Source organism: Pleurodeles waltl, chromosome 3_2, assembly GCF_031143425.1.
Source record: "Pleurodeles waltl isolate 20211129_DDA chromosome 3_2, aPleWal1.hap1.20221129, whole genome shotgun sequence".
NCBI lineage: Eukaryota > Metazoa > Chordata > Amphibia > Caudata > Salamandridae > Pleurodeles > Pleurodeles waltl.
The window spans coordinates 196,665,991-196,682,527 of NC_090441.1; the positions used below are offsets into that span (position 1 = coordinate 196,665,991).

Genomic DNA, 16,537 nt, shown 5'->3' on the forward strand with positions numbered 1-16,537 from the left:
GGGTTCCACTAAGGAGCCCCAGAGTGCATGGAATCATACAACCAATACTGGCAACAGTATTGGGGTATGATTATGACATGTTTGATACCAAAAATGCCTAGGTTTGGAGTTACCATTATGTAGTCGGACATAGGTAGTGACCTATGTCCAGTACACGCTTAAAATGGCATCTCTGCACTCACGAAGTCCAGGAAAATGGAGCTGGAGTTTGGGGGGGGCACCTCTGCTCCTGCAGGGGTGCTCTCACACACAGGTACCTACACCCTGCCCTCTTGTCTAGGGGGGATCTACTATAGGGGTGACTTACAGTGACCTGGTGCAGTGGCCTGAAGTGAAAAGGGTGCATGCACATTTTCATGCAGGGTACAATGGCAGCCCTGCAGACACATTTTACACCGGCTCCCAGAGGTGGCATTATGCATGCTGCAGCCCATGGGTAACACCTGGTGCCCCAATGCCCTGGGTACCATATACTAGGGACTTATAAGGGGGCACCAGTATGCCAAATGTGGGATGTTTGTTGTACAAGCAACCAAGTTTAAAGGGAGAGAACACAGTCACTGGGGTCCTGGTTAGCAGGATCCCAGTGCACACAGTCAAAACACACTGACAACAGGCAAAAAGTGAGGGTAACCATGCCAGAAAGAGGATACTTTCCTACAGACATGTTAGAAGGGGAGGAGAGGAACATGATGAAAAAGAAGCATAATAGATGAGCCCAAAGAAGAGACATTTGAACAAGGAGAAAAGATTTAGAGGCTAGATAAGAAAGTAACATAGTACATGGTGTTGGAGAAAAGGGATATAAGTGTCATGATGAGTGAGAAGGCGGGGAAAGGCACGAGGGCAGAACTTTTGGGAAAATGACAGGCTGGGAGAAGAATCGGAAAGAGTGGGAAGATCACCGAGCACAGGGGAAGACAACTGATGGAGGGAAAAGGTGGAGAGAGTAAAGGGGCAGAGTAGTGTGGGAAAGCCAAAAGGAATGGTTACATAATGATCATTAAAGGGGCAGAGCAACGTGATGAAAGGGGCATGGGGAAGCACGTGTCTGTCCTAAGAACAGCAGGAGTAGTGGCACTCGGGTGTTAGCATCAGATCCATGTATAAAAAGATCCCGCTTTTAGGAGTCCAGCACACTGCAGTGCAACTTATGCCTGTGCTACCCAAATTCACAATAAAACACTCTTTATAGTTTGAGAGTCACCCTTTATCAGATCAACATAACACAGCTGCCCTCTGTCCACCCCTACTGCCTCCTGTGATGGAAACACCAGGTATGGAACAGCCTCATACACACCTGGAAGACTGCAGCAGTTAACCACATATGGCCCAAGGAGGCGATACCAGAGCAACTGACCAGTTTTATCCCACAGATAAAGCCCAAACAATGCCTAGTGGTAAGTGTCATCCTAGATGACACACACCACACACCTGGCCACCTGGACCACCTTGGACCACCTCAGAATGTGACCTCCAGTTGGTATTTATGGACCCTTATATCAGGTTGTGATCACGCATCTCACATGTAATCTATGGTCCACTGTGCCAGTACTATCTGCCCAAAGGGGAATGAGCTTCTCTTTATTGCACCCACTGTACAGTATAAAGCATGCCATGTGTCTAATGCAAGCTGAACTGCAGCAGGCCATTGTTGTTGAATTAACCTTAACCTGTTCCTGATTGCCAAGCCTGATAGTCAGAACCTGCTTACAACAGGGTTAAAGGGGTGAAATGTGCCCACTGCGCCCAGATTATTGCTGCTTGTAGTTGGGCAAATGGCACCCTTGCTATTCCACTAGAATTAAGGTATGGTGCATTACAAAATAGGACACAATGGAAAAACACAGAAAAGAGAATTATGTTAGCAGAAGAAAAAAGAAAGTAAGACATGGTGGACGAGAAATGAGAGGCTTCTTGAGAGGGAAGGGGACAAGTAAGGTATGTTATGGTGTTATCGACTCCCTGCTCAAAAAATCACCAGCTGATCTCTCCATCACTTTCATTCTTCACTTGCACTTTTTTCTGCTTTCTTCCGCCAAAATCGTTCATAGATGAGATTTTAACAGAGTTTTCCACTAGCTCTTTTCTCACAATTTGCACGTCATTCCCTCATGTAGTCGAAGAAGACAGGGTTCTCCCTCACAGCAAAGTTCCTCACTAGTGCTCCACACCCATATGCTCTCCATACCGATCCCCCTCACCACTTTACTGCATTCAGTAGCTTGCCCAGAAGACTGATACCAAGCTGAGCACTTGGATTACTTGCAAGGCACCCTCCTGGTTCTGCCCCTTCCTTGTGGCCTGCTTCTACTCCAGGTCCCTGTACTTCTGGGTGTCTACGTGAAGTCCCGCGCTGCGCTCCTCTGTCCCTCATCACTGCTGCAGGCACAGGCTCCCAGCCTGCCCTGCGGCCAATCCTGACGCTGCCCAAAGCGGAGCGCCCAGCCAGGGTGCTCCCAAGCAGTCTGAGAGCCTGTGCAGGCTCTCTCCAGAGACAGCTTACAGCGCATGTGTGTTTGGCCGAATACACATGCGCTCTGAGGGGAGTGCTGAGCACTGTTTATTATCGTTTTCTTTAAAAGGTTTTGCAGCTGCCGCTGCTGGCGGGGGGCCACGCTCCTTCGCCCACACGGAGGAGCCGCCACTGCCTAAATATTATGGCACACATCCACTGCATTGCTGCATATAGGTTCCTACGGATGTCTGTTCAGGAAAGTGTTGAGCCTGCCAGCCAGGCTTGAACAAGTTTGATTTTCCAGATATCTTTAGAACATGGATTCTGAATGACTGCACAAATAAATAGGCATCTCCCATAGTATGGATCGTTCCCCAATCTAGTTTGGCTGTTTAGTGCACGTCCAAACTGTAGATCAATCTAGGCCTCAACGAAAATCTGTGTTCGCAAAAAAGTTGAATAATTTATCAACAGTTTTTGAAGTGCATCATTGGCCTCGGTGAATTCTAGGTACATATCAAATTCGCTGTAATTCACGCTTAATGATGGGAGTTTTTCACCCTTTGAGCCTTCTGTGAAGGATCTCGTTTTAAGGGAGTGGTCAAGAATGTTTTTTAAATAACTTTACATATTTAAATGATTTTGAAACTGGAGACTTTTGTTTACAAATTATGATAGTTATAGGTAAACTCTTTTCCAATACTCATAAACAGCCTGGCCACCTCTTACCACCTTAGTACCCGCTGCTGGCAGATTCACACACATTGTGCTCAGCTATACATCTGATCAACACCCGTGGCCTTGTAGTGTGGTTAGTTTTACGTATTCATTGCGCTTTAGCTTCAGGCTTTAGGCCTTTGTGCATTTTGCCCTGAATATATTTTATTCATTTGCTAATAGCTTAGAGCCTCTGTGCACTTTGCTCTACATGCTTTTTATTAGGCTTCGTACTGTTATTTTTCAAATAGCCAGTTCTATGGTGTTGTTTTTTATTCATATCACACTGTTTTGCCTACTTCAGCACTGGAGTTCTCCATAACATATTTACTCTGTGCTTCAGTCAAGGATACAGTCTGGTACATTGCCGATAGACGTGGTAAGAGTTTAGACTTGGCATTCCTGCGTAGGGACATTTTGTGATCACGCTGACATGTTAGTTATAAAATGACTTCCTTGTCCCAGTACACGCAAGAGGGAGATTCCGACCAGGGAACCACAACTTGACGCTGACTGCCTCGTTGCAGATGCTGAACCAAGATCACAGGTCTTTGCTCAGGTATGAGGGCTGATATCCCCATAGTGATTCTAATAGGCAAACTAGAAGCTTAACATGCTGTGCTCTAGATAGAACAAGCAGAGGGAGAGTAGAAACTGTTTGACAATATGATAGCTTTGTTTTTATGTTTTACTCTCCTGGTAACTATCACAATCCTACTGTGTTGTATCGTTCTGGTTATTGCGGCTCACGCCTTAATATCTAAAATACAGTTGTTTTATTAAAAACATTATATAAAACTTATACTGTCTTTGTCATTTGTATATGAGATCATATTGGAAATAAGAGAGTTGGTTTGGATCTGAGTAACCACGACTTCCCTGAGAAGTTCCGAAGATGTCATGCGCTCGGCTGCCAAATCATTCCTTCCACAGGGGAGAAATGAGGCACTGCTAGTTAGCCGGAGCAAAAACCGGATTTAGGGTGACAGAGTTCTTTACACGTGGGTCAGACTCAGTCCCCCACACCGTTATCGATCCTGCTACCTAGAAATCCAGTAGTCTCATTTAGAATAATGAGAGCCCACGCGACAGCCTCAGCTGAAAGCTTGAGTTCTCTACCGTCTTCCGTATTAGACACACCAACAACACGTCCTCGCTGACACACATAGTACACAATGCCTTCAACCTTATTTACAGTCAGTTGTTATTCCCTTTGGCCATAATCCGGGTGTGTGTGGTCATCTTGGCACCCCTGCATTTTCGTAGTACCCAGCGGGCTAAGGGGTTATTATTAGACCATGATGGGCTGGTTTAAATATTTCGCCGGGCTGATTTTAGTTTCCAGTCTTGCCCCACCCGTACTCTGACATACCTTTTGCCCTCAATAACACATCACTTCCTTAATGCCCCCTAATATCATTTTTGCTATATGCCCCAACACCGGAAAGCTCTCTCACTTTACTTAAAAAATGCAAGTTGCTAATCAACTTTAAAACATCCTTCAAAATTACTGCTTCCTACCTGTAAATCCCACATGGCTTTTTAACAACCACCTCTAAGCATTAGCACTGACACAACTGGGAACAGGAACACGTAAAGAGAGAACAGTGGAGAAGAGAGATACAGGCTGATCACACTGAGGTGAACTGGGGCTAAGTCTGAGATGGTATGAAGAGACAGAGACACATGATAAAAGAACTGTGTGGAAAAAAGACACAAGGTGAGAGCCCTGAAGTGAACTGGGACCAGATCAGAAAGGATCTTAACTGACATAGACAAATAGTGAATGCACATTGGAGAAAAGAGATACAGGGTGATCCCAGTGAAATGTATTGGGGCTAGGCCTGAGATGGTATGACGAGACAGAGACACATGAAGAAAGCACAGTAGAGAAGAGTGGCTGTGTTATGGGTGGTATGTTGGGACAGAGACAGAAGGGGATAGCACTGAGGTGAAATAAGAGGGTGGGATCCATGATATGAAGAGACAGAGATACATGGAGATAGCACAGTGTTGCGACTTCAAGACTTGAATTGGAATTCTAGGTTTTGATGTTCTATTGTTCCCCCTTGAAAGGTGGGGCTCCACTGGAGTCAGTTAAGAATGAGGCTGGCTCTAGGAATGTAGCGATCAGGAAAACTGCATTAAACAAACATGAAGATACCTTCAAGTGCTTCAGACTGCCTTATTGCTTGAAGCCTGACCTGTGGCAAACGAATCCAGGCAACGAAAGGACTAAGCGCTTCCTTCCACGGAACGTGGTGAACATGAATGCTGCCTGTCTGACTCGCATGGGAAGTCAAGCCCATGGTAATTTATCTTCACAGACCTGAAGAGTGAGGATTATTATCCCTCAAGTGTTTTGTTTAGGTGCTGTGTGGTTCATTCACATGGTAAATAGCATGCGAGCCTCAGGGCATGAAGCATCTCATGCCTGTAACCTTGGTCAGAGCCTTTGCGCTGGGTTGCCTAAAGCAGGAGTATCCGCGTCACAGTATGCAATAGGCTCAAAGCTCAGCCAGTACGAAGCATGGTGTGAGGCGCTGCTGCTAGGGAAGCTGAGCCCATGGACTTCAGCACCAATCCTACAGCGCCCATTCAACTCTGTCCAGGCGGAAGTGTGTGCTGAACCCTGAGTGGAAGTTCTCATTGTTTCAAGAGAGGAAACCACCTTTCATGTTGTAATCCACAAAAAAATAAGAAGAGAGACTTTTCACCCACTGCCTTGCCGCTTTTCTGCAGTCTACTGAGGATCTATATTGTCCATTTGTACTGCCTGGGCATTATTTGAGATACCCTCTTCTTGGAAAACTGAGTGAGCAAAAGGTAATAACACAGAATCATCTTCCCATTAGCACCTACATCTTTTCCTTCACATCAGGGGCCTTGGTCTATCGAACGGGAAGATTGGACTGACATGTTCAATAATTATTTAGTGGAACTTGATGGTCAACACTTCAGACCTGAGAGGAAAAAAGGCTATTCTTTTGAGCACATTTGGATGTGAGGGGAAGCACACATTCAAATTCATCCGTGAAGTATTAGATCCCAATTAAGAAAGAATCCTGGATGTCTACAAAGAAGCCAAATTGAGGTTGGAAAGTAAATGTTCTGATGTCAAGATATACATTTCGCAAGCAGCCACAGAGACTGGAGAAATCCATTGATGGGTTTGGGTGAGACTGCGAGAGATATCAGTGAAGGGTTGATTTGGAAACATGACAGAAGAACTGAGTGGCAATCAGTTGATTGCCAAGTATATGAGTAGGAAAATTCAAGAGAGATTATGGGCAACTAAAAATTCTCCTCTAAGGGATACAACTGACATTGCAAAAGTGGTAGAGGAATCCGAATTTTGCATGAACCTAAAGGTTCAGTTAAAACAGAAAAATGTGGGGAACAAACAACCTCACAGAGTTGGTCATAGATGAGGGAGCAGCTTTCATAGTGGAGAGTCCAGATAGGGTTATGCTATTCGTAAAGAGCACATAAAATGTGGGCTGAAGGATTGCTTTGCACGTATGTGTAAAGAGTCCACTAAATCAAATCAAATCACATTTATTATCGTAGTTATATAAAACCTTTGCATAACCATAAAAATAATAAAAACCAAGTTCATTTAAAATATAAAAACAAAACACAGTCTTTCTCTGCTCGAATCACCAAAGTTGGTTGTCCTTAGGTGGCTTGTACCACAAGCTTAATAAAATGCATATACTTTATGTAATCATTCAGCTATTGGACCAATTAATCTTCATTGAGGAGCTCATGTTTAAATTTAAACTCTCTACTGCTCCCCTGGGAATGATTTCTCCGTTGACGTTGACTGAGTCTCTATGTTGACTAACTCTTTGAGAGACAGTTTTAAGAATTTCACCCCCTTACAACCAGGCTATGACTGCTTGTCTACAGGAACGGATCTGCAGAGATAGGAAGGATGGTTTCAATAGCTTTTTCCTTTCTGTCCCAAAAAACGGACATGTGAAGAATATGAGTATAAGATATTCTTGCTTATATCGACATAATCAACAAGTTTGATTTGTGTGTTGGTGTTTCCAAGTGGGGCTTAAATCTTTTGTGACTAGGATCCCAAAGCGAAATAATATAAATTGCTGTTTTACAAGCATGGAAAAATTCGCTGATAGATAGTCCTGGGGGCTCAATGTGGTATACAATCCAAGCACGGCCCATGCGTGCCTCCTGCTCACCAAGATATCTATGTCCCTAGAGTGGGATAAAATCAGTCCAAGGTATTTGTTGCTTTGTTAAAAGCTAGTTTCCCCATGCTGGTCTCCCAAGCATCTTTCATGCCCAGAATTTGAATCACCTACTTTAGGTTGTGTCCCCATGAGCCTTTTATGTTACTGACTTGTTGGTCTTTCACTTCCAGCATAGGTTATTTATGGACCTAACACTAGGTGTGGGCAGTGAGCTCTGCTCCGCTGACAGAGTTAACAGAGTTTTTTGCACAAGTTTGACAAATAAAAAGTGGAGCAGAGCTCATCGGAGAGTGGAGAGCCTTTCTGGCTTTGCTCTCTGCCAGTCGGTGTTGAGCTGCTACTGCAAGCTGCTGCTGAGGGCTGCACTGGTACCACCTCTGGTTCCAGGCCTCCCTCCTTTTACTGTCCTCAGCAGCTGGGGAGCGGGGGGCAGAGGGCAGTGCCTCTATGTGCCCGGGGAGCACTGGGCTCAGACATTGTTTACATGTAGACGGGTGTGCTTGGAAAAAAGGAAACTTGTAGTCATGGCTCCACGGTAAAAGAACCTGTCTCCCCAGAGTCCCTGAACTTTCTCAAGGACTCTGGGGGAGACAGGTTATTTTCCGTGGAGCTCTGCTTGAAAGTCTTATTTTTATTGAGCACAGACTCCACCCCCCACAACATATGCAATAGTGCCCAGGCTAAGTGCAGCGGGGGCGCTGGGCCCGGATATTATTTGCATACGTGATGGGGCAGGGGCCTGTTCTTGGAAAAAAGGAATTGTGCAGTGAGAGCTCCACGGCGAGAACCTGTCTCCCCAGAGTCCCGGGGGTACAGGGCGGACGGCGGAGGCCAGCAGGGAGAGATGCAGAGACCAAATAAGCAATGGCCACTTGGTGAAGGGATTGTGAAGTGTGGACGTACTTACTTGCACCCGATCTCGGAAGCGGTAAGCAAGGTTGGCCATCCGACCCTGCTTAGCTCTTCCAAGATTGGGCGCATATTTGGCCAGGCACAAGCAGGCAGCACTACGCCGCGCACAGAACTCCGCGGAATTCACAGAGTTTTTTACCAACTCTGCAGAATTCCACGGAGTACAACTCCGTGTGCTCTGCCCAACCCTACCTGACGCCTGTAGCCTCCAACATAATTTAATAAATGCACCCTTACTCTTACTTTAGAGTCTAAAGGGACTGATTTTTGTAGTCCAAATTATAGACAGACCTGTGGTGGGGACACACTTTTCGGAATATTGAAAATAGCTGTGTACGTTATTGTTTGAATTTTGCTTAATGTGTTTATCTCCCAGCCCTGGATATCTTCCGCACCACAGGACACTGCAGGCAGCAACTGTGTTGACGTTACTTTGAGAAGGTGGTTTACAAATGTCAGTTCAGCTTTTTCTTGAGTACTTTGAAACTGTACATCAATGACTGTGATTTTGCTTGTATTGCAGTTGTTTCCCTGTCATTCAAGGTTCAGGGTGTACTCCTAGATATTTATATGTGGTGGCCACCTTCACTTTTTTCCCTCCTAAAAACCCGATGAAAGACTTAATTTTGGAATCCACCAGTCACATCACTTTTGGGTTTTTTCAGATTTAATTCAAGCCCTTGCTGATACAAAAACCTTTTTAAGGCATCAATGCTACATTGCAGGCCTATTGGTGTTTGACTCAACAACACAATATTGTCAGCATACTGTAGGCACCCTACTTTTCCTGAAGCTAGGACTGGCGGGTGACTGTTGACCTGTGAGAGCACCCTTATCAAGGTCTGCCAGGTTTAAATTGAAAGACGCGGAGCTGAGACACAACCCTATTTTAAGCCTGTTTTAGTGGGTATCTTATTCTTTGGTCTACTATCATCTCCTATTTTAACTTGTACCCGAGTTTCAGAATATAATTCTGTGATTGCCCTCAAGAGATCTTTAGGGCTTTCCAATTTGTCCAGCTTAAACTAAAGGCATCCTCTGGGGACCCCATCAAAGGCGTACTTGAGATCTAAAAGCAGGCAAAAAGACTTGTTTTTCTGTGTACAACTTTTTCTACTATTAGGCTAAGTCCTGTTAAATTTATTAATGTTACCATGTCTGCTCGGAACCCTGTTTGGAATCTTGAGATCAAGAGTCTACTAAATCTATCGTTGCAGTAACAGAGGCTATACAAAGTCATACCATCACTGATTAGGTGTTGAGCTAGGGTCAGGATGAAGATAGTGAAAAGAGGAAAAACAGACCAAAGGCATTGTTCACTGTTTTGGAAAGGGACATCGAGTTGATGGTTGACACTGGGTCAATATACACTATTATACCCAAGAAATGTTTGAGAGGAATTTGCCTATAATGAAGAAACTCTGTTCCAAGGACATTTGTCCAGGTGGATATCAAGGTAAAAAGATTAATATTGTGGGCTATTTTAATGCCCCATTGAGAGTTATGTCTGGGGAGACTGAGTTGAAGGTTTATGTTGCAGAGAGTGGTCCATCAATCTAGGGATGGAAGCATCAATATGACTTACACACCACTGTAAATCCAAGGGCTCCCAACCAGGTTATGGTGATGGATGAGTTGCATGCCAAGACATATTAGAGGGAGAAAAAAGGGTGTTGAGACAAGAGAGCTCAAGCTTTATGTACCTAAGGTTGTCAAATCAGGAGCAGTGGCAGTGAAACACAAATTGAGGAAGGTCCCTATTGTAGTTAGAGATGAAGTAAAGAAGATATTGAATGAGATGGTAAAGGAGGGATTTATTGAACCAAAAGAGTTTTTCAATTGGGTCATACTGGTTGTCATTACACAGAAGGTTGATGGCCGGTTGAGATTTTGTGTTGACCTGAGGAGTGTATATCAAAATACTGTCACTGACATTTTTTGCCTCCCCAATATCAGTGAAATGTTCTTGTTGTTGAAGTGTGGTAAATTCTTTTTAAAATTAGATTTGAAGAGACCATACCACCAAATTAGTTTGCATGAGGATTTCAAGGATATAACAACATTTATCACCATGGAAGCCACTTTCCAATTTGTGTGAATGCTGTTTGACTTGTCCTCAGCAGCAAGTGTCTTTCAGCGCATGATGTCTGTGGTGTTTAAGGGTTTGTCCAATGTGATCTATTTTCAATACAATATCCTTCTCTTTGGAACAACAGTGGAAGAACATAATCAGACTCTCAAACATGCTTTAGGTAGGTTGCTCAGGGCAGGACTTACCCTGCTCAGAGATAAATGTGTTTTTTTAGGTTGAGCGGGTGTGATATATGGGTTACACTATTTTGAGTGAAGGGATGAAACCCAGAAGGGATATTCTTGATGCCATCAGGTCTTCTCCTCCGCTGCAAGACAAAGATCAATAGAGGTCCTTTATGTGCTTAATCCAATATTATTCCTAATTTGTGGAAACTTTGCTGCTAAGGCAAAGAGGCTAAGAGTTTTGTTGAGAAAGGATGTGTATTTTAATGGGGTGAAGAGAAGCAGGGATGTTTTGAAGGTATCAAGGAAAACATATGTTCTGCTGGAATATTAGTACCAGTTGATACAAGATTACAGTCTGTTTTGGCGGTTGAAGTGGGAATTGGTGCTGTTCTTTCCCAAATGCACAATGCTGGGGAGAAAACTGTAGCTTCTGCTGACACAAAGACAGAACAACTATTCTGTGGTTGAACGTGAGGCATTGGCAGCAGTTTGGAGTGTTGACTACTTTATAATGTATTTGCGGGGTGGGAATGATAGACTGCATTCAAATCATAAGCCACATGTCTAGATGCTAACACAAGGGGAGCATGTAAAGGCTCAGCCAATCTAGCTAGGCTAGCAACTCATTTCCAGATGTATCGCTATGTTATAGAGTATCTTCTCGGTTGGCACAATGCTCGAGCTGATAGCCTTTCTCATTTACTAGTGGATTCGCGATCTGTGGATGTTAAAGTGGCCTTAGATTGGAGAATTATGGGGTGGTGGCTTGGTAAAAGGTTGTGACACATTGTGGGTGGGAAAGGTGCCTTTACTAAGGAGGAATGGGAATGTTAAATTGAAGCTGAGGAAGAACTGAAGAAGTTAACAGAATGATTGTTGAAGGTTGGAGAAGGGACAGCATGGTCGCCCCACTTGGATGACCTGTCTCTGAGTGGTTGGAGTATTTTGATGAGGCATGATAGAAATATTCCCACTGAGCACTTGTGAAGAAGGATTATACAATATGCTCTTGAGGGGAACATGAATCAATCTATGTTTATGACTAAGAAGAGAGTTAAGAAAGGTTTTTGGTGGCCAGGAGTTGATGTGAAAACCGTTCAGTGGGTGGAGAGTTGTGGGGTGTGTAAAGAAAGTGAAAAGAGGCTCAAGGTAGGTCCTCAGTCTGCTATTGCCCATATTTGTTATCCTGGAGAGGCATGGCATAGGGTTTGTACAGATTTTATTGGCCAGTTGGCTGGTATGAGTAGGGAGTTCAGGTTTGGTTTTAGTGAATGTCTTTTTAAATTGGTTGGTGGTTAGATATATGAGTGACATTACTACAAAGCCTCCTCATACCTTGATCACTGATAATGGCACACAACTTACCTCACAGGAAATGAAGAAACTCTTGGGTAATTTCCGCATTAAGCACCATCGCATTGCTTTGTACAATCTCCAAGCTAACAGTATGGGTGCAGGAGCTAACTGTTTGTTAAAGAAGCTGTTCAAATAGTAATTCAAGATGGTGGCAAAGTGTATGGAGTTGTCAATGAGTTGGTGTGGGTGCATCATGCTATGGTGAACAGTGTGACACTGGTTCCTCCATTTGTGCTTGAGAGGGGATAGAAACAGAGAATCGAACTGGTACCACATTGACTTGGGACGTTCGAAATTAAAGATGGACCACAAATCAGTCAGGTGGATGTTCTGCGCTTGTTCAAAGTGGGGGACTGGGCAAAAGTTAAAGATGGTTCTGTGAGAATAGGATTCTCTAAGTTTAGAGGGCCATTTAAAGTCAAAGAAGGACATGAATCGTATGTTGTGTTACAGAATGAAGAAAAGTGGAATAGAAAAAGTGTGGCACTCTACCACAAGAGTGCTGAGTATCATGGGAGGAGTGAACAAGAGGGTTGTAGTGGTTTTATATTTATAGGTGATGAATTGCTGAGGAGGAATTCAAGGAGCTAAGGGATTGAAAAGAGAGTGTCTGGGTTCGGTGATCAAGATGAGGGAGTGAGATGGAACTACTCTGGTAGTGAAGGTAATGTGAGTGTGGGTTGAACAAGGAGAGAGTACAGACCACCTGCGTATTAGGGGGATTATGTGCAGGGATAATAACTTAGTTCACAACTACTTTTAATATTTCAGTCATTTGCGTATTATAGTTTTGGTCTTTCATGATTTAATGTAGTTATGGCATAAGGAAGGGAAGGGGATACATTTTGTGTCTAATCCCGTAAATTCACAGCTTTTTTATTACAGTCATTTGTGTATTATAGTTTAGAGTTTCATAATTTGTTGTAGTTATCACATAAGGAAGGTAGGGGGATATATTGCAAATGTAAAACTTGATGTGGAATTTTTGTTATGTGATGTTCTATTGTTCCCTCCTGATGTGTGGTGTTCCAGTGGAGTCAGTTAAGAGAGTGGTTGGCTTAAAGGACCTCAAGCTCAGGCAAGTGCTAGTGGTGACATAGTGCTAGAGAAAGCTTAACTTGAACACTCTGCTATATATATGTCAACTACAATACACACTGATAAGATAACAGAGGCAGTATGAGTTGAGAAAGACTAAATGGCTTCCTACACTGTGTCATCCTGCGGTCCTCAGTGCTCTGGATCTTCTGCCCATTGTGGAACCAGGTGATGGTAGGGTAGGGAAGGCCAGTGACCTGGCACTCCAGCACTGCTTCCTTCGATTCAATCACATCCAGGTCATGCAGGGGCTTCAGGAAGTCTGGCATAGTAAAGCGTTCCACTTCATTCTCAGGTATTTCCGGCTCCTCTGGAATAGATGGCATCTTCTCAAGCTTCGATCTGCAGCAACAAAAGAAGGACCTTACATAAGCAGCTCTGTCACAAAGCAGCTTTCCTACTCAATGAGCAGTGTTCAATTCTGTACAGGCTAGACTGTTCCTTGTATAGGTTTCCGCTTTGTGCTTTGTTTTCCTATATTGACTAATCCATGCATCAGTATTCTTTTGCCAAAGCAGTGAAAATAACCATGGCCAAATAAGACTTGGTTTTAGAGCAAGTCTACTAATAAAAAAACGTACATTCACACATTTATTACTACAGTGTAAAGGTCAAATTCAAGTTTATCACCATAGTACATAAAAACACCAGAAAAAAGCTTTTTATTGTCTTACCTTACACAGGGAATAAACCCCCCTAATAGTCATGGGGTATATTTAACAAAATGCACAAATGTAACTCCATGCATCCTGGTTTTGTTTAAATACCTTTTGGTAATACACCCACACTTGAAAAGATGGCATAAAATTAACCTTATACGCAGGTGCGGAGAGAATGATTAGTTATGTGCTACCACTATTGAGGGAGGAGAGGAGCACCATGACGCATTTGAGACTGCACCTATCATAAGTCTTGCCCCACTACATGTTCAACAGTTGTAATAAACATCATATTATACTCTTTGCATCTACATACATATTTCTCTCTCTCTCTCTCTCTCTATATATATATATATATATATATATATATATATATATATATAAATATATATAATATATAGTGTATATTTGTATGTATATCTATATATCTATATGTATATACACATACATGTGTATGTACACACACACATAATACTTCACTGCCTATGAACTGCATAGACCCATAGAGGTGTTTGAACATCTGCCTGTTCGTCTGATCTTTAAATTGAAGAGGCTTTGGAATTAAATGAATTTGCAATTTGTATGACAAAGTTAGTTATACACTATCTTCCCAAAATGAGTACTGGCTTCGAAAGTTACAATTTTGGGAAAAGAATGCAGAGAACAGATGAATCATTTGAAGATTATTTAACTTATTTACTAAAATGGACTTCCACTTGTAATTGTGGACCATCAAATAAAGAGCGTCTACATGATCAATCCATATTAGGCTGTGTCATTAAAAAAAGGCCACAGAATCTTTTTGGAAAAAAGATGATGACCCTCATCAAAAGAAGTCTTGACTATTGTCACTTATGAACTCATGAACATTCTCTTTTGCGTGTAGAGACCATTAAAAAAGATAATGTTCTTTATGAAAGTGGTGATGGTGTCGAAATCTGAGTAGTCAGAAGAAGAACCTTTAAAAAAGAATTCAAAGAAATTTCAAGGCAAATGCTTTAGATGTGGTAGTGCAAATCCCAATTTCAAAGACATGACCTTTTGTTTCTCCAATTAATATCTGCTTTTTTAAAACAATGGAAGATCTTACTACCATACTTAAGTATAAAGTCACTTTAGCCTTTGTTTTTCAGTTATTTGTTATTTTCTGTTTTTTATATTTACATAACAGAAGATATTAGTAGCATACCTAACTATAATGTTATGTTTATTTTTCCAGTGATGTTCTTTGGGTTTTTAATCGTATGCTCACAGCTTCAGAGGGGCATTGGCCATAGGGCACGGTGCAGCCAGTTAGCCACCCATTTGGGCCACCCATCCATGCATGGCCAATGCACCTACTGCCTTTGGCCATGCACACTTTCTGAGTAAAGTTAGAACTTTTTTGTCATATTTAGTGTAATTCTGTGCAGGTGTTTTTTCTGTATCGTAAAGCTAAACTTCCCACAAGAATTACCGTGGGAAATCAATGTTTTGGGACCTCCTTTTTCTTGGACCCTGTTGGCTAGATCATGGCAACATTTTCCAGGAAAGAGCTGAGATAGATGAAAGTTTTAACCAGATTCATCCAATGGTGGCAAAGTTAGAAAGAAAATAAAAAAAGCTCTTCCTATGTAAAGTGTGACTTAACTCTAACTACACTGGCAACTCTTGAAATTTTTCAGCTTGACATGGATGGCACTTGCTACTCCTATGAGTGTGTGTGTATATATTACCTACTGGCAGTCACCAGTAGGTAGTTATAGTTAGGATCTAGTTTCCATAGAAAAAGTGTTGTTTGACTTGCCTATATCTTTGGCACCATTTGACATATCTTCATGAAAATTTCCGAAAAAAGTGCCCTGGTGATTCTTGTTACGCACAGACAGTATCAGCGTGATTCGTATAGCGGGGGCCAAGAAAAAGGGGGGGGAGTAAAAAAGTACATGTTAATTCCTATAGGACCTTTAGACACAACTACAGCCGGAACTACTGGACAGAATTACACAAAATAGGGCAGAAACTAGCTTTTGGAACACACATTACGCTTCTGCTTATTTGGTGAAAATCTGTCCAGTACTTTAGGAGATATTAAAGGGAAAACAAATTTGTATATCTGGGCCTGTGACTAATTCACAAATATTTGTGAATTTTCATGCATGCACATGCAAAAAAAGTGCTGTAATTGGCTGACTGCAACCTGACCAGAAAGTTGCAGCTGCCATTTTATTTCACAGGACAAGGTCCCCAAGGGTGAAAATCTTAATTGAAAGTGGCATAAGGGGTCAGGGTGGAGGTACCCTGACCCCAGTGGTGTGCTACAGGTCTGTTTTAGAAGCAAATTATGGCTTTAAAATAATTTTGCGTCGCCATGCGCGATATTCGTGAAAATTTTTGAATTTACGTGACAATTCAAAAAATATTTGCGATTATTTGTGATTAAGACTCATAGACTCATTCATACACTAATTCATTTACTTATACATGCAATCAGAGACTCAGACGTCCACTCAGACACTGACGCACCCACTCATAGACCCATTCAGACACTGATGCACCCACTCACAGACCCACTGAGACACTCACACATCCACTCACAGACCACTCACAGCCTCATGCACCTAGTCACAGACCCACTCAGACACTGACGCACCCACTCACCAACCCACTCAGACCCTCACACACTCACTCATAGACCCACTCCGACCATCACATACCCAGTCATAGACCCACTCAGACACTCATGCTCCCACTCACAGGCCCACTCAGACACTGATGCACCCACTCACTGACCCACTCAGACAGTGACACATCCACTCACAGACCCACTCAGACACTGATGCACCCACTCACAGATCCACTTAGACACTGACACAACC

General features: G+C 42.8%; 1 protein-coding gene across 2 annotated transcripts in view; it reads right to left on the reverse strand.

The window, feature by feature from the left end:
* Positions 1 to 16,537, reverse strand: part of SPEG (striated muscle enriched protein kinase) — a 1,321,813-nt gene that overhangs the window by 534,373 nt on the left and 770,903 nt on the right. For both annotated transcript variants that reach the window (XM_069227158.1, XM_069227157.1), the window contains exon 13: positions 13,133 to 13,362. In XM_069227158.1, the coding sequence (XP_069083259.1) occupies positions 13,133 to 13,362 (230 nt within the window). The remainder of the gene's footprint in view (positions 1 to 13,132; positions 13,363 to 16,537) is intronic.